This window comes from Saccostrea echinata, unplaced genomic scaffold (genome assembly GCF_033153115.1).
Source record: "Saccostrea echinata isolate AGI-Se365-2 ecotype Australia unplaced genomic scaffold, CSIRO_AGI_Sech_v1 ptg000051l, whole genome shotgun sequence".
NCBI lineage: Eukaryota > Metazoa > Mollusca > Bivalvia > Ostreida > Ostreidae > Saccostrea > Saccostrea echinata.
Window position 1 is genome coordinate 5304069 of NW_026889800.1, and position 25690 is coordinate 5329758.

The following is a 25690-nucleotide window of genomic DNA, read 5'->3' on the forward strand; positions in this document are numbered from 1 at the left end:
ATTTAACGATAAATTCGTGTATCTAGCAGGGCCCAAGTATGTCGATGGGATTGCAGGTGCAGATTGTCTAAGGTATGAGAATGCAAGATTGTCACTTCCGTTCCATTTTTATGTATACTTATTACGTTTCACTAAAAATATCATCAGGTCATATACCGTTTTTTTTCCCGAAAAATGCGTTGTAAATTCCGCCAAGCTTATCCTTTTACATCCAATCAACAGTGTATAATTATACGCATGAAGTACAGATATTTCATGCGTTACTCGAACTCATTGAAAATTATGAACGGTCGAGTAAGCTGATGCAATGCGAAGTATATCAGATATTTTTTTATTCTATATTTAGACATTTACTAATCAAAGTGCTAAATATTCACATGGAAATGATGCTTTACATGTTTTATAATCATGATGATATTTTACTTTGATCATATTTTAAAACATAGGCGTCATGTCCTCCGGCTCTGAGAAGACCTACAGCTATTCTCTGAACTACCAGTGGAACACCGGGGAATTACTCGGGCGTGGGGCAACAGCTGTAGTATACAAAGCCAGGAACAAGGTAAAACTTAATATGACTACCGTCAAAACCTCCTAAAGCACGCTAAACAGTTACCATTGACTTGACATACATCTTAAACTAACTGAAGTATATAAATCTTATTTTACCCCCACACCCACACACAAATATGTGTATATATATATATATATATATATATATATATATATATATATATATATATATATATATATATATATATATATATATATGGGAACGCCTAGTACATGTTTACTGTCAGCTTATGAAAATACATGAAGTACACTGTTAAATAAATAATCTCATGTACTGTACATTGTTTGATTAAAAAGTTAATTTTCTTTTTAAATTTCTCTCACTCTCTTTGTCACCAAGAGGTTTTCTTGACTTTTCCAACAGCCTAAAATAAACAAACAGGGAAACTTCGAATTGCAAATGAGGTTTCCATTTAAACTTGACATTGAAAATCCTAATAATATCTGACACCTTTCATCTGCCCTTAGGTCAATATCGTACACTATTAGGTCAATATCTTACACTAGGCAGTTATCCAACTCATCTATTCGTTACCATTCAATTTTTGATATAAATATGATAAGCCTATTTTTCAGTAATCTTCATCTTAAACCTTTTTACTTTGTTTACAGACATCGGGAGAGGTATTTGCTGTAAAGGTGTTCCACGAACGCGTTTCCGCTTTCCATTCCTCTGTTCCAAAGCGTGAACTAGAACTTCTCCTGAAAATGAAGCACCGCAATATCATCGGCATACTTGGGCTCGAGAAGGAGGTAAATTTTTTTATAGCTGCAGAACTGTAGCTCTCCGGAAAAAAAAAACTGCAAAAAAGCTCGATTTCAAAAAAAAATTCCTTAGACAGAGCTATCAACTACTCTTGTAGTTGACATTTTTATGAAGCGCGTTTTGCCGAATTGTCTAGCCACCCAAAATGACAGTATTTGGATGGTCTTAGAACCATGAGGGCTATTAACAACGGTTACAGGAAATTTCTTGATGTGGGAATAATGAAAGAGTGTGTTAGGAAAACACGGTCGGTAATATTTCGAGATTGCAGTTTTAAAATACGGAGAAATAAATCGAGAACCAGCGCACTTTTTTTGTGCGCAATAAATATACACTTTTTTTTTCAATGGGTGGCACTGTATCTCTCTGGTCGTCCATCCCAACTTTTTCAGACCAGCGAGCTACAAACCTGCAGCTAAATTTTTTACACATTGTTCTAAAATTTGTGTCGGAACAAATGAATTTCGCATTTTATGTTTGTAATACTAGTACTGGTATGATTTCTCTGAAGCAGATAATGTTGGTATTAACGGAGATTTATTAATAACACTGAATAGCTAATATTACACGTAAAAATGTATGCAGTTAAGATCTTTTTACATGCTTTTTCCTGGTTATATGAGCATGAAAAGGACATCCTTTAAAAGTGAAAAATTATACTAATCTTTATTAGAATAAATAGCTTCGTCATTTCATAACTTTGTATGCACGTATGTACAACTTACTAGTGTCATGCAGGTTATCGGAATTTGATGGAATTATATATATAAACACTTCATAGATATTTATTTATGATTACCGGAGAAAATTATCTGAAAGACTTTTAAAGAATAAGAGGATTTTAATGAATGATTTTTACAACCAGATTTACTTTAATTTTCCGAGAAAAGAGATTCACCTAGCTGAAATTTGCGTGAATTTTACCTGAAGTTTTATGAACAAAAACAAGGGTCAGGCCCGTATATGTAGGAAGCAATTTCATTTGAGCCCAGAACCAAACTTTTCAGCTGAAGGGGGGAGGGGTACTACCATCTAAATATCCTTCGACAAACAAAAAAAAATATTAAAAAAAGTCATTAGGTGAACTTATTGAAGGGCATATAAAAAGTATTTTTTTCTATAGTATACTATATGTTATGCCCCCCCCCCCCCCCGTTCCTACGGCCATGAGTCCATCTTTAAAATGATGTTTGCTTGCCTTCTCCGGACTCAGGGTAGAAAAATTGGGTCGGTAGGTAGGAGAGAATTTTTTTCCCCCAGAAAATTAATATACCTGTTGACGGGATGAGAAATTCGGGAATAAAAAGAAAAAAATATCTCGTTTCCTGGAGGTTATTTTTGAGTCGGGCCATTTTTAACCAGTCGGTCGTGAGAGGGCAAACAAACAATTTTTTAAAGATGGCCTGAGAGTTATACACTTTCACACTTGAAACTCACAAAAATGGGTATTGAGCACATGTATTTTCACATTTGGTTAGGTTTAGTTCGGAGCGTGCCTTTTCATTAATGTTTGCTTCTCTTTACTTTCATTTTTGATTTAAAATGGACATAACGCACCATATTCAAGCACATGTCTTGACTTTCTGAAAAAAAGCAATTTATAATCATAATTAATTTTGCTTTGATCGTGACCTGTTCATATGTACCTCAAGTTAATATTTATAGTATGTTCCACGTTGTTTAAAATATTGAGGGGGTGAGGTGTTATTACTGAACCATATAAGGCATGAGCGTAAACTTGTCCTACAAAAAATTTCTAGACGTTGACATGTAAGATAAATTTGCCTGATGGATTTTACTTTAAGAAATTAGTTAAGCATTTTTTTTTATCAAAATCGCCCGAAAAAGTACGAATATTGCATGTAATTATGTTCACTTTTTGGAAATGTTTTTCTTTCTATTTAATTCATTTCCTTTTTCCTCTATTGCGTTTGTGTTTTGAAAAAAAAACGTAATAAAACTGATATACGGATAACTAGTGTACGATTATTAGCGTGATTCAAACGTGTGTAATTTTTTTTTTCAAAAAGAAGATAAAATAAAAACCTTAAAGTTTCCTTTTTAAGAAGAGAGAAATTTACATTCCTGTGAGTGTACCTGCAGTGAAAACATCTTCCCTACCCATAAAGCATCGTTCTGTGTTCTAACATTTCAAGATATATATATATATATATATATATATATATATATATATATATATATATATATATATATATATATATATATATATATATATATATATATATATATATATATATATATATATATATATATATATATATATATATATATATATATATCCAAAGTCTCTTCTTTGTAATAGAATAAAAACACTTTAAAACACTTTTTGAAATATTTCAACCATGTTACCAGCCTTCATCAGTCGTGTTTATTTAAATGCATAGCCTAAAGACCCCCCCCCCCCCCCCCTACAAAATAACTAAATAAAAGGAAAAGAAAAAAAAACAATCACACGCACATAATAACAAACAAACACACTAGCAAACAAACATACAAAAAATTACTGAGGAATCATCATTGTTCGTGGGGGATTAATGTTCGTGGATTTCATGGATAACCCTTACCCACGAATTTACATCCCCACGAACAATTATTTCATCAACATACTAATTAATTAAATCTTCCAAATAAACGAGCTGCCCACGAAATTACATCCCCACGAACCAATAAAATTTTGCTTGCCCACGAACATTGACCCCCACGAATTTAAATGATTCCACAGTACCTCCACCGTCATAAAAAAGTCGAACTTTTTTTTTGAGTTGAAATTAAAACATACTCTATCAAATCGATTATGATATTAACAGGTAACTACCGGTAATGACGTCATCATCATGGAATATTGCTCTGGTGGAAGTCTGTATTCAATGTTAGACAAACCCAAGTATTCATTCGGTTTTCCAGAAGAAGAGTTTCTTATCGCCCTTCATGACATCAGTAAGATGCATTTATTGCTATTGAATTAGGCTTAAGATCTTTTCATGGAAAGAGTTTTACTGAGAATTTTTAAATTAGAAATATGAATTGATTTAAAATGTTTATTTCCAGGAAATTTCATTTATGTACAGAAAATAAAGAATGCGTTTCTATATTCTAGTACACGGAACAAAAGTATGCCAAAAAGGAATAGATTTGCAAAATTTTAAGATAGAATTTAGAATGTTGTTACATGTACATCCTCTACGCAGTAAAACTGGCATAGATTAATTCATTCAATATTGACGATTCAATAACATATTAAGGATAAATAACACAAACAAACTTTTTTCACAAATCAGCAATACTTCTCATAGATTTATATTCGAATAGGTAACCTGTAAAATGTTTGCCATGTAAAGTGGGAGAATTTGTAGGATTTTGCCACAATGTTAAAAATATGTGCTAAATTTTGTATAGAATTATGTAGAAAACGATACAAAGTCGCATATCTAAGTACCAAAAAAAAACTTACGATTTCTTTATATTTTAGGGATTTATTATTTACATCATTTCTAATCAAATTCAGTCAAAAAATATATATCAATCCATGTATCGAATTTTGTTTGTGTTATGTATCCTTTCAGTGTGATTTTGGTTCGATGAAGGTTAAACATACACTTCTGTTTTATTTTAGGTGACGGTATCGAATACCTCCGTAAAATTCAGATTACTCACAGAGACATTAAGCCTGGCAATATCATGCGGAAAATAGACGAAAATGGAAAGTATGTACAAGTTTATAAACGTAGTACTTGTACTACAAATGTTGGATATCACAGTTTTATATATTTTTAAGATTCTTTATAGGAAAAGTGGGAGTGATATTAACCATGACCTAACTTAAATTCACTAGATCTAACGTAATTTCTGCAGATCATTCAATGCCTCAATTTATTTAACATGAGAAAATCATAGTGAAAAAACGACATAACGTAAACATATTGAAGGTTATCATAGGTTATCATAGGTTGGTTGTTTGTTTGTTTTTTGGTGCAAAAGTTATATATCATCAAATAAATTTCTTTTTATGGAATTTAAGAGAAATATCAGAAGGGGGAATACATCCTATTTCAGTTCGGTTTTTATAAAAACAGTTGTCGTAAAGAAAACGACCTAGTAGGAAGGATAACTCTGGGTAGAGTTTAAATTGCATTTACCATAAAATCAAAAGTGGCAAGATTAGCGAAATATTGATATGTATACTTATGATAGAGTAAAAAAAAAGACAACTGGCGAACTTTTTGATACAATAAAAATGCAGGGTTTTCCAAAATAAGTTTTTTTTTTCACAATATTTTTCAACGAGATCAAAAATTGAAAGTGAAACCACATCGATAATATAAAAAAGCACTGCCACAAATGAGTGAATTAACTGATAGGAAATCCTTAAATAAATGCTTTGCTTCAATTTACCTTCCAGATATTTTTACACGACCAGTGGGACTACCTTGACGCAAAATAAACTAGACCAGATAAAACTTTTACTAGTCTAAGTCGGTCAGAGGTGCCTTAATGTTGAGTTCTCTGTATAATTGGATGAGCCTAGGCCATTTTAATTACCTTTAAAATCACGTTTATAAGATTAATTTTCACCAATTAAAATCTAATTGGGCAGACGCCAGTAGTTGAAAATCTTCCTGGTTTAGAGGTACTGCACGGAAGATTAATTCTTTAAACTTTCGAAATTATTTCATGTTTTACTTCCTTTTTGAGATCAATCTCATTTTGACAAAATTCAAGCCTGGCATGTTGGAACCCGCTGTAATCGTAAATGAAGCACATTTGTGAAAGAGGAATTTCAAGAAGTAATTTTTTTTCCTGTTATATTTTATCGCATTATTTGTTCCCGGGTTTGCACTTTTCAACTAGCATACGACGCCATATTCACTCCATGGATTTTGCAAAAAGATACACGTAGTAGATTAAACGGTTTCTTTCTTTTTTATTTTTGGTTGAAAATTTTCACTTTTCAACTAAAATACGACGTCATGTGACTTCACATTCTAAACTGATTCTCGTGAAAAAAAAAAGGGGGGGGGGTTCTAAGTGTAATCAATGGTATCCAGGGGCCCGTTTTACAAAAGAACTTACGACTAAGACCAAAATTTAATTCTGTTAGTAACTTTTTAATTTACATTAAATAGAAAATGGTTTTAATCTTTTTAAAAGGTATGTAGAAAGATACTTTTACTCTAGCAATTTTAAACAGAATCAATAATTTTGCAAAATTTTACAATCAACTAAAGTTTTTGGTCTTAGTCGTCAGTTCTTTTGTAAAACGGGCCCCAGTTCTTGATAGCGAGCGGCGCGAAGCAACACGTGGGAGAAGTGAAAATTCGAACTGAGCATATTGATCCAAATGATTCTTTCCGCAGTAACCTCTGAACCCACAATGCAACGCAAATAGACAGTTTTTCCACAACTGATGTACTGCTATGTAGCTCACGTTCCCGCTATAATTAAAGAAAAGTTCAACAATAAAAAAGTAACTCGCCTTGCTTTAATGGAAATTGCAGAGAGATAGTATGTTAGGCCCTGTCTTTTCCTTTTTGAGACTTCGTTATAGAAATGCAATGAAATATATAGAGATAACGAACAATTTTCAAGCTCAAAAGTCCATTGAACATTACAAAATAGGAGCAGAGCAAATACGGACCTCCAAAACATCAGAGGTGGGATCAGGTGCCATGGAGGAGTGAGCATCCCCTGCCGATCGGTCACACCCACCGTATGCTCCTTGTCATGATCGGGAAATAACGGACAAATCCCTCGACAATTCAGTTTGTAAATAATGGCCTAACAATTAGTATGAAAAACGCCAGTCAGCATTTGACTCGATGATAAATTGTATTTGCTGACAAGGGCATTGTATTGAAAATAGAACTTACGAAATGATGACTTTAAACGAGACTGCTGATATTCTTGTTTCACCACCTTGTTTGTCAATAACTTACCTCGTCTTAGAAATTTTCCATACGTAGATCATGCTCTTGCGTATCGAATCAAATGAGAAATATAAACCCCGTATGCAGGTGATGAAGGTATATTGCTGCATAAGTAAGGGAAGTTGACGATTGAAAAGTGAAAGTCATCACGTTTATCATAAAGCTTGGTTATCAGATAACCATTAACGACTTTTTCATGTAAAATATCCAAATATGAAACAGATGTGTCAGACTCAGTGGTATCTTTTATCTCAAGCTCACCAGGATATATCGTATCGACATAAGAATGGAAATAACCATTGTTAATTGACAATACGTCGTCGATATATCTAAATGTCGAGTTGAAGGCCACAACAAGTGTTTTCCTCTTTTCACGTATAAGATTTTGGACAAATTCTGCTTCATATGAATACAAAAAGGACTGCAAATAACGGGGCGCAATTGGTACCCATGGGAATTCCAATAGATTGTTGGAAGACCCGGTCTCCAAAAACCACATAGATATTGTCAATCAGAAACTCAAGCATCTTTTTAATGTCATCCTCAGAGTACTTGTGTGTACAATCAATGTTTTTTAACAAAATAATTTTGCAAATGACCAATGACAAGGTCAACGCACATATTAAGATGTCATTTGACGTCCCAGTCTAGACTTTCCAAATGTCTCGTGCAGTTTGAAGGGGAAGATCAATTTTTTAAAGGTGAATAGTATCTATTGTTATGCCTTTAAAAATTATTCCTATGTAAATCTATACAAAAAAAAAAAAAAAAAAAAAAAAAAAAAAAAAAAAAAAACAACAACAACAACAAAAAACAACATTTGCAATATTTTACTGAGCGGTCATAAAAAAAATCGATGTTTGACCGCAGAGTGAGATATTGGACCTGTCGATGAGAAATTGGACCCATTAGGTCACACTATGGGCGGGGTCAGCTAAATCTTATTTGCATTCGTTGGTGTTCTACAGTGACAGAATTGACCGAGTTTAACCGCAGTGTGGGTAAAGGTTTACATCATGGAAGCCAGTACAAGATACATGTATGTCAAAAAAAAAAAATTAGATAAATAACTAAAAGGTATAACAAAACATTTAACGACTGTGTTCTTGGGCAAAATGCATTTTGTTTACCCCTCGAACCAAACTGTTTGCCTTCAGCCTAACGGCCCTGGGCAAACAGATTGATTCTTTGGTCCAACAAAACGCATGTTGCCCTCGAACCCAGTCAATAATGTACAGTAATAAACTGTTTAATTGAATATATCCGATGAAATACCAACCCGTTTTACTTCAAGCAGGACTTATTTTTCAACATCAAAGTATGTGTATCTATTTCTATAACGTCGGGGTTGCACATTCTCCGATATTCTAGTTTGAATTTTGCCATTTCAAATGGAGAAATAGAGCTAAATTCCTTCATCCAAGATTTGAGACACTTCCATACAAAAAAAGTTCTTTTAAAATGTTTCTCGTTGATTTGATAGTACCGCCATTTTGGTTTACACATGTACATGTATTTGCTTACGGTCATCTGGATGTTTGTAAAGGTCTCATATATTGATCAGCGCTAAATTGACTTAGAAACATTCTAAATTTTAAAACTTGCTGTTTAGCTGAGAAAATGGCGATATCGGGACGAGCGCATTATTTTTGATTGGTAAAAAAAAGGATCGTCGGAATCGTATACTATAAAAAAAAAAACTTTCGTTTTACTATTAAAACGCTATTTATTGTGCTAGAAAATATACGTAAACCAAATTCTTGCATGCTTCTCTCTTAACAAATTAACTTTTTAGGTATGGCGTTCTTGTATTATACTCGTTCATTTATAGAGAAAATGCCTTAAAAATAAAAAAAAAATTGGCTTTATACTTTATACAGTAACTAAAGTCAATTTTGTTACCAAACTAGACAAATGATGAATAATAACTGAATATATAACATGAGTAAGATTTTTTTTTTTAGTGTTTAATGAATGACTAGAATTACCCCCTTGTTAACATGCTTGATAATCATATTTTAATAAAATTGTCCAAATCCCGCTCAGGTCTTCCCATCCCTAATCGAGAGATCTAATTCAGACCAAATGACGTCATGCAATCTCCATGGGAAGATATAAACAAAATTATTTTTTAAACACAAATTATTTATTGACAAATTATTGGTAAAATTAAATGTAACAAAATTTAAAATGAAAATTAACAACTCAATGGTTGCAACCTTTTTTGTGCTTTTATTCATGTTTTGCTGTAGATATTATACACCATTCAAAAACTAAAAGTCATTTCTATCATTTCTGTAACTTCACAACAGGTCAGTTTATATGCTCACCGACTTTGGCGCTGCAAGAGCGCTAGAAGAAGAGGAAACATTTACGTCTATTTATGGAACAGAGGAATATTTGGTAATTCGTTTTTGTAATTAAAATTCAATACATAATTGCTTTGCTTGGTTGGTTTTTTTGATAAGCTTTATTTATATACAAATAAAGGTATCATTATGATTAAATGTGTTGGATATTTTATATAAGGGTGAATTCAATTTACTCTTCAAAAATGGGGTTTCCGAGATTTTTCTTTAACGAGTTTTTTTTTCTTTATCTACATAAAATGCTTTTCACTTGGCGATTTGAGGGAATTTAAAGCAATATTTTTTTTTTATGTACACTGAAACTCTGATTATTATAATTATATAAGATAATTATACGAAATTTCCTGTTCCCTTTTCCATCTGTTTATTATCTTCTTTTAATGGATATGAAGACATTTTGGTTCCGAAAAAAAAATGCAGTTCAATTTCAACACTGATTTTTTCCAATGTCTAAAATGAAGGTCGGGTTCATGTTAAGTTAAAAATAATACCACAAAGAGAAATTTACCACCGCTGGTAATAATGTCCATCAAACACTCACTGATTTAAAATTTCCCTAACGATATTTTAAATATATTTTCAGGACCCAAATATGTACGAACGTGCAGTCCTAAGAATGCCAACTGGAAACGTATATGACGCTGACGTAGATTTATGGAGTTTAGGTATATATATATATATATATATATATATATATATATATATATATATATATATATATATATATATATATATATATATATATAAACAAGATGTGATTGTGAAACACTGGTGCCCCCATATGGCAACTTATAGCGAAGGTTAAACTTTCTCAAATGCAAATCAAATATGTTGGTACCCAAAGTAAGGTCTTGTCTGGAAGAATATACCTGTGAAATATGAAATCCCTAGCAGCAACCATTGAAAAGATATGGAAAAGGTTAAAGTTTCTCAAAAGTGAGTCAAACATCAAGGTCATGGTGAAATTGTCAAAATTAATGGTTCCCAAGGAAAGGCCTTCTCACAAGAAATGCGCATGTGAAACATGAAAGCTTCAGCACCAACAATTCAAAAGTTATGGCCAAGGTTAAAGTTTTTCAAAAGTAGGTCAAACTCCAAGGTCTAGTTCAAAAGGTCAAAGGTTTTGGTATCCAAAGTAAGGTCTTGTCACAAGGATTACATATGTGAAGTATGAAAGCCCTAGCACCAACTGTTCCAAGTTATGACCAAGGTTAAAATTTTCCAAAAGAAGGTCAAACTCCAAGGTCAAAGGGTCAAAGTTCTTGGTATTTGAAGGAAGACCTTTTCCCAAGGAGTACATATGTGAAGTATGATTGCCCTAGCACCAACTGTTCAAAAGTTTTGGTCAAGGTTAATATTGGGTAAAATTTTGCAAAACTTGGTCAAACTCCAGGGTCAAGGTCAAATATGATTGTTTCCAAAGAAAGGTCTTTTCACAAGGAATACATATGTGAAATGTGAAAGCCATAGCTCCAACCGATCAAAAGTTATGGGCAAGGTTAAAGTTTTTGCTGACAAACAGACAGACAGGGCAAAAACTATATACTAGTACCCCGAATCTTCGATTACGGGGGCATAAAAATACACAAGTTAATTGTGCTACACTAACAGACCACTTGATTCCCTAGAATATTAGGCTGGCAGGTGTATACACAAAAAAAAATCCACAACCCATGTAAATCACCATTTTTATTGTCTTAAACCAACGAGAAATACAGCTTACTGGAACAGATGATGCTTTGAACATAAACTAGAGAAACACTTCTATCATTTTTTGGCACCTTAAAATTAAATTATTTTGAACAACTACAAAATTAATATACTAGTATAGTATTCTGAGAAGTATGCTTATTATTGCTTTTGAGGCAGAAAGAAATATGTGACAATGAAATTCAATTCGACTTTAAATGAAATTACAATTCAATAATTCGTGAGTGATTTAAATGATCAAAGATGTTTGAGTGCTGTTGACACGTTTAAGAAACTTCCATTGTCTGAAGCACGTAAAAATGAAGTAAATCTTAAAGTATTCCTCAATATAAGAACATAGCTTAGGAGTAGTTCAATAATTTTTAGCTTTACTGGTCAGAGACCAGAGAAGAACTTATGCATTTGTAAGGTGTTCGTCGTCCGTCCGTCTGTCTGTTTAGCTATCTATCCTTCTGTCTGTGAACATTTTTTTCAAAATGCAACTCCTCCTACAGTTTTGGACTGATTTCAATAAGATTTGATACCCTAATAGACTATATTTAAGTTCATAATTCTGTATATCGGTTTTGATTTTGACAAACAGTGTTGCCATGTTTACTAAAAATTCTGTGAAATTCTTTCGAAATGCTACCCACTACAGTTTTAGGCTGATTTCAAGTAGACTATATATACTAAGATACATAGTTCCTTCTATTGGTTTCTGATTTTTAACCAATTGGTGTTGCCACGGTTTTAAAAGATTCTGTAAAATTCTTTGAAAAAATTACTAAACATACAGTTTTGATTCGAATGGCGATTTCAAGTCTTGGTACACAAATACATCTTTCTTCATTTTTAGTACACACAAGTAGAGCTACAGTCTCGTTATAGACTTCTGGTTGCCTTATATGTAATGTTAATAGGTATAGTGATAGGCATATCTACATGTATAAATGATATTGATAAGTGTAGCTAGATATTATCTATACATCGATTTGAAAACTGTTAATATATTTCATGTTGATAGGTTGTAAAAGTTGAAAGGCGTTTGACTAAATATATTGTTGATGGATTTAACTGAATGTTGATAGGTGTAATAATATATCATGTTGTTATGTGTAAAAAAAAAATATAATGTTGCACGATTGGTTTAACTTTATTTATCTCATTCACGTGTGTGGTGGGCATTACCTATAAGATAAACTTATGTTTTATCAAAAGCACTTCCGTTTTTGACACAATCCCTCGCTACAGGATGTAAAGAAGACGGGTGAACAAGGCGTGCAGAATGCGTATAGCTTCAGATATCTATAAAATCATATTCAATTTGTGAATTAAGTATTCAAAATAAAGTTCTCATTACTGAAATTTATGAAATTATGATTAACAAAACTTTTCTGAGAAAAAAGATCTCGGACAAAATTATTCTTTTATTAAAAAAATAAAATGGTATTCATGGGATTCGAACCCCTATCAATAAAAATCCGGAGTATCATATTGTTTCGAGACTAACACGCTAACCACTACGCCACGCAGCTCCTGACGAACAGTGGCATTTAAATCATGTTTGTGATATGACCCTTGACTTAATGGACTTCAAGTATTTCTCGCAAAGATGCGAATGCTTTGTCATAAAAGTGTACTTTTAAGGTATAGTGGGTCTTTGCTCCATGTTTTTGTAAACCAAAAAATGTATATTTTTATGCAAACTTTTAGGATCAACTTTCAAAAAAATGGAGCGAAGACCCACTCATATCGAAAAATTTAGTTAAAGTGTGAGAAAATGATCCTTTTTGTCCTCTTTAGTGTGTGTATGCTATTTCGTAGGCAAATAATTTCAGTCTTTGTGAGATTTTTGTAAATTGTAGAGATTTAGCATAAAATATACTTTAATGTTAAATGAAATATCAAAGAAAATTTTTATATAATTGAGGTTTTATTTTTCACTTCATGTTTGTCGCACTATAGGCACTTCGCCCGCCTTGTTCACCCATCTTCTTTTTTAAAACTTCTATTCGTGAAAATTCTGTTGTTATCAATTAGATAATACTGAGTAAAATATTTTTTTTAAATCAGAAAAGCCTCGCGATTATATTCCATTTCAACTCGTTGGATAAAGCAAATAATAGATATCCTTTATATCATGTTGATAGGTGTAACTATATATCATGTTGCGACTGGTTCACTGCCTTTTCAACCCTATGGAGGAAGAAGTAATGCTAAAACAATGTGAGTACCATGATTCTTGAAATAGCAATTCAAAAAAAAATTATATATTCAATCAAAGGTTTTGTGCTAGTGTCTCTTATATGGAAGAAATATTTTCTGCGGCTTGACATTTTTGCGATTTGGTCCATCAAAGGAAGTATTCTAATAATTGATATTCATTCTATCAATTTTTTGCGGTTCCAGTCAATCAACTGTAATGAATATGAGAATTTAATCATTTGTCGATTTTAGAATTCATCACAAGTACATGTACCTCAATATTTAAATTACTGCAGAAAATACACATACAATTCCATGTAGAAAATGTGATTGCAGACACTTGTTTGAAAGAAATAATTCGCCTCTTAAGGTGGTATGGGATACCAAATGAAACTTCTCTTACATATTTATGTACCCAAATTAGAAGGATTTGAAATACCCCCACCTTTCAGTATATTAAAGTGTAATTTTAATAATTTTTTTATTATTTTAATGAGAAATACAAAAATGATTTTTTTTCTTGCATAATTCTTTTTTCATAAGCTTAATATTATAGGCAGGCGTTTGCTAATATAAAGTGTATATAAAAACAAAAATGACAAGAAATATGTCTTAGTATTTTTTTAATTTTCAACAAAAAATAAGCGTAAAAAACTGGGAAAACTTTATTTCTTGAAAACAGACGGATAGCATTTCATGAAAGTCTACAATAAGAATATATCTTAATATGTTAGCAAAGTGAAATAAACAAATTGAAAATATATGTATAAATGGAAAATTTAAAATGCATTTAAAATTTTTTGAATTAAAAGATCCGAGCGGAAGAGTTATCCTTCTTTATTTTCCAAGGGTTGAAAAAACCTGGGTGCTATTTTAGAAATGATGAGCATTTTTTCCCAACCATAAAAAAATTGCACTTTGTAGTTTTCAACTTTGAGCGGTTTTGAAAACAATGCATGGACAATCGCTTTCCAGGACGTGTCTTGTTCAGAGCAATTGCATTCATCTGAACGTTTTGGGACTATATACAACAGCTAGCTGATTTGTGACCAAACAGTTACTTCTTGAATTAAATAACAAAAAAGTCCAGCTGTGGTTAACGTGATAATTGATTGGTGATAATTCAGCACAATGTGAAGTAATCGCACTTATCCATGCCTCACCGCACACAAGGTGCTGTACAGTTACTCAAACAATTGAAATACAGCTTTTGCTTAAAAGTGTTCAAAAGCAGCAATGTTGAAACTACCTTTTACAGGGGTTTGCTTTTTTAAATGTCCGTTGTACAATTATATATTCCAAAAGCTAGCCAGTGATAGACAAGGATGGAGAACCCTCGTTACTGCCCTATACGCCAAAGGCGTCACGGGCAGTAAGTAAGTAAGTAAGTACAATTATATATCAAGTAAATTTATATACTTGTGATTTTTTTTGTCTGTTTTTACTTAAAATGCCGACTTGTGAGAACTTGCATTGAAATAGGCTTCAGAGTGTTCTTTTCAACGGTGTAACTACAAATTTTGACCCGATAATAAGCACTCATGCAAATCAAAACAATACTTCAAACGGAAATACGTCATAACGTGGAGGTATCCCATACTACCTTATTGATATTCTGACACATTCTTTTTACTTGTGATGAAAAATGTGTTGCATTCATCGTTCAGATTTAATTACTCTGTTTTAATAGGCACTATATAACGACAAAAAAAAAAAAAAAAAAAAAAAAAAAAAAAAAAAATCGGGTGTAATATCTGGTATACAGCGTACAGAGGGCGGAGACGTAGATTGGCACAGGGAACTACCCAGGACGTGTTATTTATCGTCCTAATATGTTTTATTGATATTCTGACACATTCTTTTTACTTGTGATGAAAAATGTGTTGCATTCATCGTTCATATTTAATTACTCTGTTTTAATAGGCACTATATAACGACTCAAAAAAAATCGGGTGTAATATCTGGTATACAGCGTACAGAGGGCGGAGACATAGAGTGGCACACGGAACTACCCAGGACGTGTTATTTATCGTCGTAAGTAGATGTCATTATATTTATTTCAAATCACTACTCAATTATATGCATGTTTTTTTTTTATTACTCCTTAATTGATAAACTATTTCAATATTATTGTAAAAATATTTTTGAAGTTTTATTAGAGACTTAGCTTTAAAATATGGTATGATACTGCTCAGTTGCAATCTCTGTTTGGTTTTGAAATGCACTCTTTACCAATGTTGACATAATTATTTCAATAGTGGTCGTTATTTCTATAGTGGTTGCAACACTGCTCTCATCACTTAATCATCCTCACCATTTCTCTTCTGTAGGTCACTCAAGTCCTTAATTACACCAATTATAGCCGGACTCTTGGAGAGTAATCGTGCTAAACGCTGGACCTTTGACAATTTTTTTAAAGCAACCTCTGAAATAATGAATAAAATTACTGTTAAAGTATTCGATGTATCAACTGGACTAAATGATAAAATATACATTGACAAAAGTGATAGGTAAGTGTTCATTGAAATAAAACTGTTTTGTAAATCAAAATATGAATTGTTTTGAAATCGGTGAATAAAACTTTTTTTCCAATCATTTTATTGATGATGTTTTGCAATTGCAAATACTTTTATTTTTAAATCTGCCAACGAAGTTAATATTTTGTCACACATTTAACTGTCCTTCTGTTTCTGCAAGTTACACGTAGACGATATTCTGGTAAAATTGGGGGTGCATTTCTTTGGGGTGAGAAAGACAAGTCATCAAAATATATCACATGTGAAATTGATGGAAATCATCAAATCGGCCGCAAACAAAATTTAGCATTTCAAAAGTACTTTCACAATTGAGCATAAGGAAAACACAAGATATTCAAAGCTGAAAGAGTGATCATTTTTATTTCAGAATGTCTTGAAAGCAAAAAAATAAATAAAAATAAATCACTAAATAAAATAAATCAATCAATCAACATATAAAATAAAATAAAGATAAATACATGTAATAGATAAATATAAATTTTAGTGCAATTGTTCATCAAATTGATTCATCGGTGTAATAAATTCAGAGAATGAAGATATTCAGTTCTCAAGATGAACCATGGGCTTATTTTCACGTGAGGATGTCGATGATTTCTGCAGAGTAGGCTAAGCTGTACAGCGTAGTGCAAAAATTATCCTTGTTTCATTCTCAGCTGTAGCATATTCAAAACAATTTTTACCAGTTGAACAACTTTTCAATTTTTATTCAATATGCACTTTTACCAATAAATTATTCGGAAAATTAGAACGATTTGCGTTCGTATCTTATACACTCCAAGTTTTGTAGTACATCATAAATTAATAATTATCTGATGAGAAATGAAAATAAAATTGAAACATAATAGCAACAATTAATACATAGTTTATGAAAGCAAGTTTTTAAATATTTTACTCATGACTTTATACGCGTTATCATTAAAATGATTTAACTGATTTAAAAGAGAAATAACGTCTCATTTCCCCATGCGCACTTTCTAACACAACCACAAATAGATCGGCCGCTGCAGCAGCTGATAAACAAAGAAAAATAAGTAAAAGTTTGTATGGTCCTTTTCACTTAACTTCCACAAATACATTACCTTTATTCCCGAGTTTACAGAGATACATGATAATTGAGCACAATTGGTTATCATTTTGATAAAAACACACGTGACTGTAATCTTCCTCAAAAGTAATTCTTTAAGGTATCCATATCACCCTTATTTTCGTATTTTAGGTATGCTCAATTCCAAGAAAGACTTGCAGTAACAACAGAGATAGCGGCCGGGGAACAACTTATTTTATTCCATAACCGTGAATTAAGTGAAATAATTGAAGGGACTCTAGAGATGCAAAACTGGCCTAAAAACATATTACGTGGACAATTGTATCTATATCAGAGAGAGAAATTAGACCAGCAGAGACTTGTTTTACCAGAAATACGTAAGAAATGCGACTGAACAGTGCCAGCATCATTGATTTCGGGCATGATTCTAGAGTTTTCTTTGGAAGTACATTTACATGTTGTAAATGTGCTGAAATTGTTCAGATTTGCTATTGGAATTCTTTTTGTTTTCATTCATGCACTACAGCAAAAATATGTTTGTATGGATACATGTTTGCTTGTTTGTATCTAATAAGCTAAAAGTAGTGACGAATGTATATATTTCATTTCTATTGATTCTATGTTCTCTAGAAGTTAAAATCAAACAGAAATATAATATTGATAAAATAATTTGTCTTTTAGCACCTTTGCCACAATTTCCATCCAAGGTCAACTTAGATCGAGACTGTTATGTTGCACACAAAATGGCTGCCATATCATGCCTGATAGAGCGCTATGTGGCGTCTTGTATAACTCAACAAGAAATAATGCTGCAATCTGAGACTTTTCTAAGGTAATGACATTCACGAAACTTCTATTCACCACGCTTTATCTCCTTCTAATAAAATCCATTTTATTTCTGTCAATTAAAGCAGAAACGGATTGTCCCTTCTTTGTTGTGAATAATATTTAAACAAAATATTTTGAATACCGACACGAATCTTTAATTACAAAAAGGAAGGAAACCCTTTAAACAAAATCCCATGGGTCACATCGCTCACCTAACACTTTGGCAAGAGAAATGCAGAAATCGGTTCAGTATAGAAAAGTTTAAATATAAGTGGTCCCAACCTAACCCCCCATCCCCAAATGGGAGCGGGGGCTTGATTTGAACAACTTGAATCTACACTAACTACTAAGGATGCTTCCAAATTTCTTTGACTAAACATGGTTTTAGAAGATTTTTAAAGACTTTTTCCTATATATTTCTATGTAAAAGTTTGATCTCCTATAATGTCCAGTCCTATCCGCGGGAGTCAATGATGTTTGAAAAATTGAAGTTGAACAAACTTTAATCTTCACTACCTGAGGACGCTTCTTTATTAATATGACTAATTATGGCTTTGCTGTTCTTGAGAAGATTTTAAATATTTTTCCTATATATTAAAACTTATAACTTTGATCCCCTGTTCTGTCCTAAGCTTACCCCTGGGGGTCATGATTTGAAGAAGCTTGAATCTACAATACCTCAGGATGCCTCTACATCAATATGACTAATCATGGCTTTGCTGTTCTTGAGAATAAGATTATTAAAGATATTTCCTATATATTTCTATGTATAACTTTAATTCCTTGTTGCGGCCCCGCCCTATCCCAGGGGGTCATAATTTGAACTTGAATAAACACTAAGCAGTGAAGCTTTCATATCAGTTTCAAATTTTCTTGCTCAGTGATTCTTGAGGGGAAATTTAAAAAAAAAATTCCATTAAATTTTATTAATTTTTAATTATATCCCCTCAAAAAAAGGCATGGCCCTTTCTTGTGATGCTTTGTGGTAAGTTTGCTTGAAATTGGCCCAGTGTTCTGGAGAAGTCGAAAATGTGCAATGCTTTCAGACAACACATGACTGTAGACAGACGGACGCCGGGTACTTTTCGATCAGAAAAGCTAATTTGAGCCATTAGCCCAGGTGATCTAAAAACTTTTAATTATACTTAGTACTTTAAGTATGATAACAAAAAATCTTGCTCGTATCAAGAATTATCAAGCGAAGAAGGAAGACGTCCTGATAAGAAAATTCAAAAATTTACCCCCCCCAGGAATTATGTACTTACCGCCTTGTCTTCCTGGTATGTAAGAACCAGGAAGCTTTCGGTGCCATAAAAATATTGAATTTTCTCTCAATGAACCTTTAAACTAAGAAAAGGTGTTAAAAAGTTTAAAAACACACGTTTAGATTATTCACTGCTTTCAGATAGCCGCCCGCGTGGTGCAGTGGTTAGAGCATTTGCTCTAGAGTCGCGGAGTAAGGAGTCGATCCTTACGCTGCGGGTTCGAAACCACTGTGCGACGTGGAGGTCGGTCCTTCGGATTAGTTCGTATAAACCGAAGTCCGGTGTTGCAGTAGCAGCTGGCACGAAAATGATCTCTCTCTCTGCTGCTCAAAGGCCGTGAATGCCGAGTACAGCCTTCCACCGGAAAGTTGTGGCAACTCCTTATGAGTGAAAAATTCTCGAATGGACGTTAAGGAAACAAACAAACAAGCTACTTAAACGCAATAGAAAGTACATACGCTTTCAATACACTAGGAACACCACCGTGTTTATTTTTTGGCTCAATTTCATCAGAAAAACAATTGATCTATTAAATTGTTATAAAACAGTCTGTTGTACGTTAAAAAAAAATTTATCATTATTTTCCCCTTGAGTTATTAAACTTTCCACGTCAAACGACTATTACGTCTAATAACCACATCAGTTCTGAAAGGTGCTTAATTTTTAATATTGATTAATTGAATATTGATAAAGTCCCATTCGAGAATTTTCACTCATTTAGAGACGTCACCGTACGCTGGTGAAGGGCTTCAAATTTAGATCTATACTCGGCACTCAGGGCCATTGAGCACCTACCGTGACACGGAACCTCGGATTTTAAGGTTTCATCCAAAAGACCAGTGACTTTCACTTCTAATGCCCGGCGCTTTCGAAGGAACAGACACTACCTATGTCTATGTCCCCCGCTTTCACTGAAAGTGGGGGTATTAATTTGGGTCTGTCTGTCCGTCCATCTGTCCGTCAGTATTTCTGTCTGTCTGTAACACTATCGCTTCCGCACGATATCTCGAGAATCCTTTGAGCCTTCGCAATGAAATTTTGCATAGCAACTACCTATGGCCTAATTGAAAACCCTATTGATTTTGAGGTGAAAAGGTCAAAGGTCAAGGTCATTAATTCATAAATTCTGTTTTAACACTTTCGTTTCCGGTCGATATCTCGAGAAGCCTTTGAGCTTTTGCAGTTAAATTTTACATAACAACTCTCTGTTGCCTAAAATAGACCCCTATTGATTTTGAGGTCAAAAGGTCAAAGTTCAGGGTCGTAAATTCATACATTCTGTCTGTGTGTAACACTTTTCCGGGCGATATCTCAAGAAGCTTTTGAGCTTTTGCAATGAAATTTTATACCATAACTCCTTATGGCCTCTCTCGCCCTCTCAAAGTGTCCCGCTCATTTTTTAAAAAAAAATTTATTGTATTAAAAGTCGCTTGGCACTATTTGTAGAACAGGTGTATGTGGAGAGTTATTACATATAATACAGGTTGTCAGCGGACTTTATATTCTAATTACATCTATTAGAACTGTTTAGTAAATGCTAAATTAGACACCGTGTATTGTGTAAAATTTTGACAAAATCGAACGTGAATATAAACATATGTGACCTAATGTTTGCATTTAATTTGACGTATAAACAAGTGCCTCTGTGGTCTAGGGGTATGATTCTTACTTAGCAAGTGAAGGTCCCGGGTTCAAATCCCGGACGATCCCCCTTTTTTAAAACTTTTTTTTGGATTTACTAAATAATAATTTTCAACATATGAAATGAAAAAGTTATGACGTCTGGTGTGTACAAGCTCATAAAATCGTTATTACAGTGTGATAAATATTCTATATAAAAAGAATCTTCTTTACACATATTAAAAAATAAGCAGTCAAATCTTTATATCCATATTGGCATTTTTTATTTGCTTCAATATACATGTATACATTAATAATTCTACAAATCCAAGGGGGATGTATTGTCTTTTGCTGTTATCTCAAGTCTGTAACGTGCTTAGGCTCTTTCATGTACTTCAACTTGCGTCTTTATCCTGCGATATTTTCTTTATAAGAAATTTCTCCCTAAAAAACACATATGGTAAGCAATTATTGTTATTTTACTACAGCTAACTTGAATATATGGAACATACTGGTCAGCCCAAAAATCATTTGTATGTTTGGTTATGTCATAAAATCTAGTTGGCAGCATTTGTAAAAAAAAAAATAGATAGATATGAAACATGTGGATCCGGAGGAAGTAAAAAAAAAAAGGAAAAAGTTATTGTAGATGGCTTGTAGAAAAAAAACAACAACACATCAATATGTGTGTTTATTCTAGGCAAAACCTCCCCAAAGACAAGACTGTAAATTTTTAAAAACCAAAATGTTTTAAAAATTCTTTTCAGGGATTTTATTTTACGGATTACAAGGAAGATAAATAACTGTATTCCGGACATGTGCAAAGTGTTAATGGAACATAAATCTCGTCAAGAGTTATTCTACAGCTGTTTTGAATCCATGTGGATGAACGGTAATGTGATACATAAAGCTGTCAAAACCACAGCTAAAAGTCAACTTAAACACTTGTTGGACAAACTGCAAGATGTTTACAATGACAGGAATCCATGGACAGTTTTAAATAAGGTAATTATATAATCGTGCATGGAAAGTTAAACTGCACGCGAGAAAAGGGATGTTGAGTCTAGTATTGTACTGTTTTGAAATCTCCTGAAATCTTTCAACATGGTGTGTTTTAATAATATATTGTTTCCAATTATTTATATAGGCGGAATCTAGATCACAGGAGTGTAAAGTTTATATGGAGGTACTTATGCAGAAAATAAAAGAACAGGAAGACGAAGCTATAGCCGTATGTGTCGGGTGTCTGGAAGAGGATCATTGGTATGGTGCCCTCCTTGTTTTGTAAAGCTCTAATGTCGGTACCAAAATTGTTGAAAGAATATGAAATTGCAATAGTTGAAAAGAAATTCAGATTTGAAATTTGAAATTAGTTTTCAGAAAGCTGAGTATATAAGTTCCAAGGTATGTGATATACATCACGTATTCTTACGTCAAAAGAAGCAAAGGATTCTTCCAGAAGAAGAAAGCTTTGGACATGAAGCTGACAGGTCAATCCTAAATCAAATTTATTTAAAACCTGCAGGAAGATTCCTGCATGAAAGATTTTGTTTCCATTAGAAAATTTATCTGATGATTGCTCTTTATGCCCTATGAACGTAGAGATAGGAAAATTTGTAAAGATAAAATTTATTGTGGTATTTCAGATCAAAACTGATGGATCTCTGCGTACAGATTGTCTCCCTTTTACAAAGTCATTGTTTATTGAATCTTACAAAAGTTTATAATGTCGTTGGAAAACAAATATCGTAAGTATGTCTCTTGCTAAAATAAGAATTATTGAATTCAAGAGTTTTATTTTTAAAGCATTTTTAACATTCTTCTTCTTGTAGGTTATTATTAAAAAATCTACAAAGAACTAAAAAAGTTGAACAGAATATAACATCAGTTACTGAATGTTGTGAAAAACTAAGTAAACGTATGGGGAAGGTATGAATTTTTTTGGATGCATAATAAGTTCTGTTTGGTTAACATTTGATTTTCTTTAGAATATTTCTAATCATAAATAACATGGCTGAAGATGTTAAGGTCTGACGACACGTTGCTCGAATATCTGTTTTTTACCTCTTCATAATATATAACAAATAAATCATTATATTGTAATTTTTAAACTATTTTTAAAATACATAAGTAGATAAAGACATCAAAAAAATTGTAATATGGTAGTGTTAGGGATTTTTAATAGGATTATATAGCAAATAACACCCTCTGGTATCTTGCAGAAATGCCTGGTGAGGTACCTTAATTTTTTTCTGAGGAAACTTATTAAAGCAGCAATACTTCAATAACAAATTCTTGGAAAAAATTATATATTATTGAGGAACGTGTCGTCTGACCTTAGAGTACGAGGATTGTCCATAAGGCTCGTGGACAATGAGGTTTTTTGTCATAGATATACTTATTGTATGCCAAAATATTTGTTATGAAAATCCAAGTCAGGATAGTTTGGTTTTATTTTATATAATTATATTTTAATTTGGTTAAAACGCCGTCAGAGACAAAATATTTATTCAAACAACTTGAAATTATTGGAATATGTTAAGTTTATTTATTTGAAATTAATGTATACGGTTTTTCAACGGTGTGTACAATTTTGCAGAAACTTAAAGCAGTGAATAACCACGGTTATTTGATAAAAATAGGATATCTCTTTTCACGACGTTGTTATAAATCGAGTGCAAAGTCGGACTCGGCTGCGCAACCTGTATATAGGGAGTGTTTATGCTGACGACACTCCTAAATTATCGTGAATGGATTTGAATTTTGAAAAATTAATCAATTATGGGCTATGCATAAACATTATTGCAGAAACTTAGCAGTGTGGTATAATATAAAAAAAAAATACAGCGTGTGTCCATGAAGTTAAAAACTCATAATCCATACATTTGACTGTATCATAAAATATGGAGATAACGAACAGTATTCAAGCTCAAAGTCCATTTATACAATACAAATCAGGAGCAGATCAAACAGAGATATCCAAAACATGTAATTAGCTTACGTCAGACTTGGCCATGTGGCTTGCATATACACTGTATAAAGTATTTACACCAGTCCTATATCGTTCGTAAAATAATGTGTACTGTTTTGATTTTTGTAATTTTTCTAAATCATGGTCTATATTAGATTATTATCGTACACGTTTGTCAGTGCGGTCATTATTGAGGAAGTTATGGTATTTGTGCATGATTTTTATGGACAACCGTCGTATGCTAATGCATATGAATTAAAGACATGTTCCCAATGCATTTAGAATAAGTATATAAAATGAATTAGAACTGCTTACTTAACATCTTATTATGCTAATGAATAACTTTGATGTCTAGTGATTGTAATCCTTTCATGATTAAGAATTGATTAAGTATGTACATGTATTCTTAGAATGTATAATTATTTTAGATGGAAAAAGAGTGTAAAGAAGTTTCGGCAAAGTTATCTCCGGTGATACAATTAATACTTCAAAATTCTCATATATCCACAAAAGATGAAGATGAAAGTGGATATGGGAGTAAATCTAAGGGGGCAGATTCGGGAATAGGAAATTCTAATGAACATAATCAATACTCTGGCAGTTCAAACTATGGATTAAAATCGACAGAATTAAAACAAGAAAGACTTGGTGTACAAGAATCCATGGCTCTGCCGAAAAGTATGCAGAGTATTGCTCATAAACTAGAATCTGGGTATGATTCTTTTTACTAGTTTCATGAAATCATTTGCTGAAAAGCTAATTTCTGGCATTATTGATTTTTGATAGCTAATGTTGGTTACTGAATTTCATTTAAAAATGGTGCGTATTTGACCGAAAAAAAAAATAGTGAAATATAAGACACTTGTTCAGTTAAAAGGATGAGAAATAGCAACATGATACCCCATGTTCTGAAAAATGATCATGACCAAATATATTTTTCTGTATTAAGAAACCCTTTGAGCATATAACATTTCATATCCTTGAATGTAGCAATTTGTGAAATACATCTTTGAAAATGAAATGGAAGAGCAAGTGTTTACTATCATATCTTGCTTATAACCCGGAGTCCCTCTTCTGGTATCTTGATTATGTCAAGTGAATAGTTAATGTCTTTCTGTTTGTTGTGCAGATTTCAAACATTACATGACGAAAGTATAGCTATTAGTGAGAGTTTAGAGCAAAACAAAAAGCTGATGGAGAGACAAGCAGAAATGGTGGATGAACTTAAAAATATCAGGATATCAGGGTAAAAAGATATTAGGATATAATGTTTTCTCTTCACTCTAACTCACACTCTACCTACATAGATAGAATCTTTAATTTATTAATGAAATTCTTTATTTTAATCAAATTGAAAACTACTGATCTCAAAGTAAATGGAGCTCTGAACATCTAAAAGTCCAAGAAAGAAATGTTACAAGACGTCACTCAGTACATGAATATTGATATCGTAAAAATAGAAAATTATGAACTTCAAACACTGCATTTTAGGGAATATGTTTATATTTAAATAAAAAGGAGCTGGGAATCAATAAAATAATTAGGACACTGGACACCAAACACAAAGTATTTACATTGATGATATTGAATTCACCGTTGACCATGATTATCTTTCGTTTGATTAGTTTACCAAAAATTAAAAGTTGCATACACAACTTTAACAGCTTTAAGAAAATTGCTATAGAACTAAAATCTTTTAAGCAAAATGTATTACAAGGTTTGGTTAACAAAAATTAATGGATTTAATGTCGTTCATCTCGATATATTATCATATCAGTATTTTATTTTTCAGATCTAGTGAAACAGATCCCAACATTTTACTATCTCAAACAGGTGGCCCTGCATTGCAGTATTCATAAGTCAAAATTCATATG

General features: G+C 32.5%; 1 protein-coding gene across 1 annotated transcript; it reads left to right on the forward strand.

The window, feature by feature from the left end:
* On the forward strand, positions 1-25690 carry LOC133203660 (serine/threonine-protein kinase TBK1-like). Its single transcript, XM_061339433.1, has 20 exons — positions 1-72; positions 447-562; positions 1186-1326; positions 4168-4297; positions 4974-5064; positions 9597-9687; positions 10237-10318; positions 13496-13571; positions 15474-15584; positions 15881-16060; positions 17304-17509; positions 17814-17964; positions 21613-21850; positions 21993-22108; positions 22219-22335; positions 22492-22593; positions 22678-22774; positions 24245-24528; positions 24946-25062; positions 25609-25690. The coding sequence occupies exons 2-20, from the start codon at positions 452-454 to the stop codon at positions 25673-25675; spliced, it is 2508 nt and encodes an 835-aa protein (XP_061195417.1). The 5' UTR covers positions 1-72; positions 447-451; the 3' UTR covers positions 25676-25690.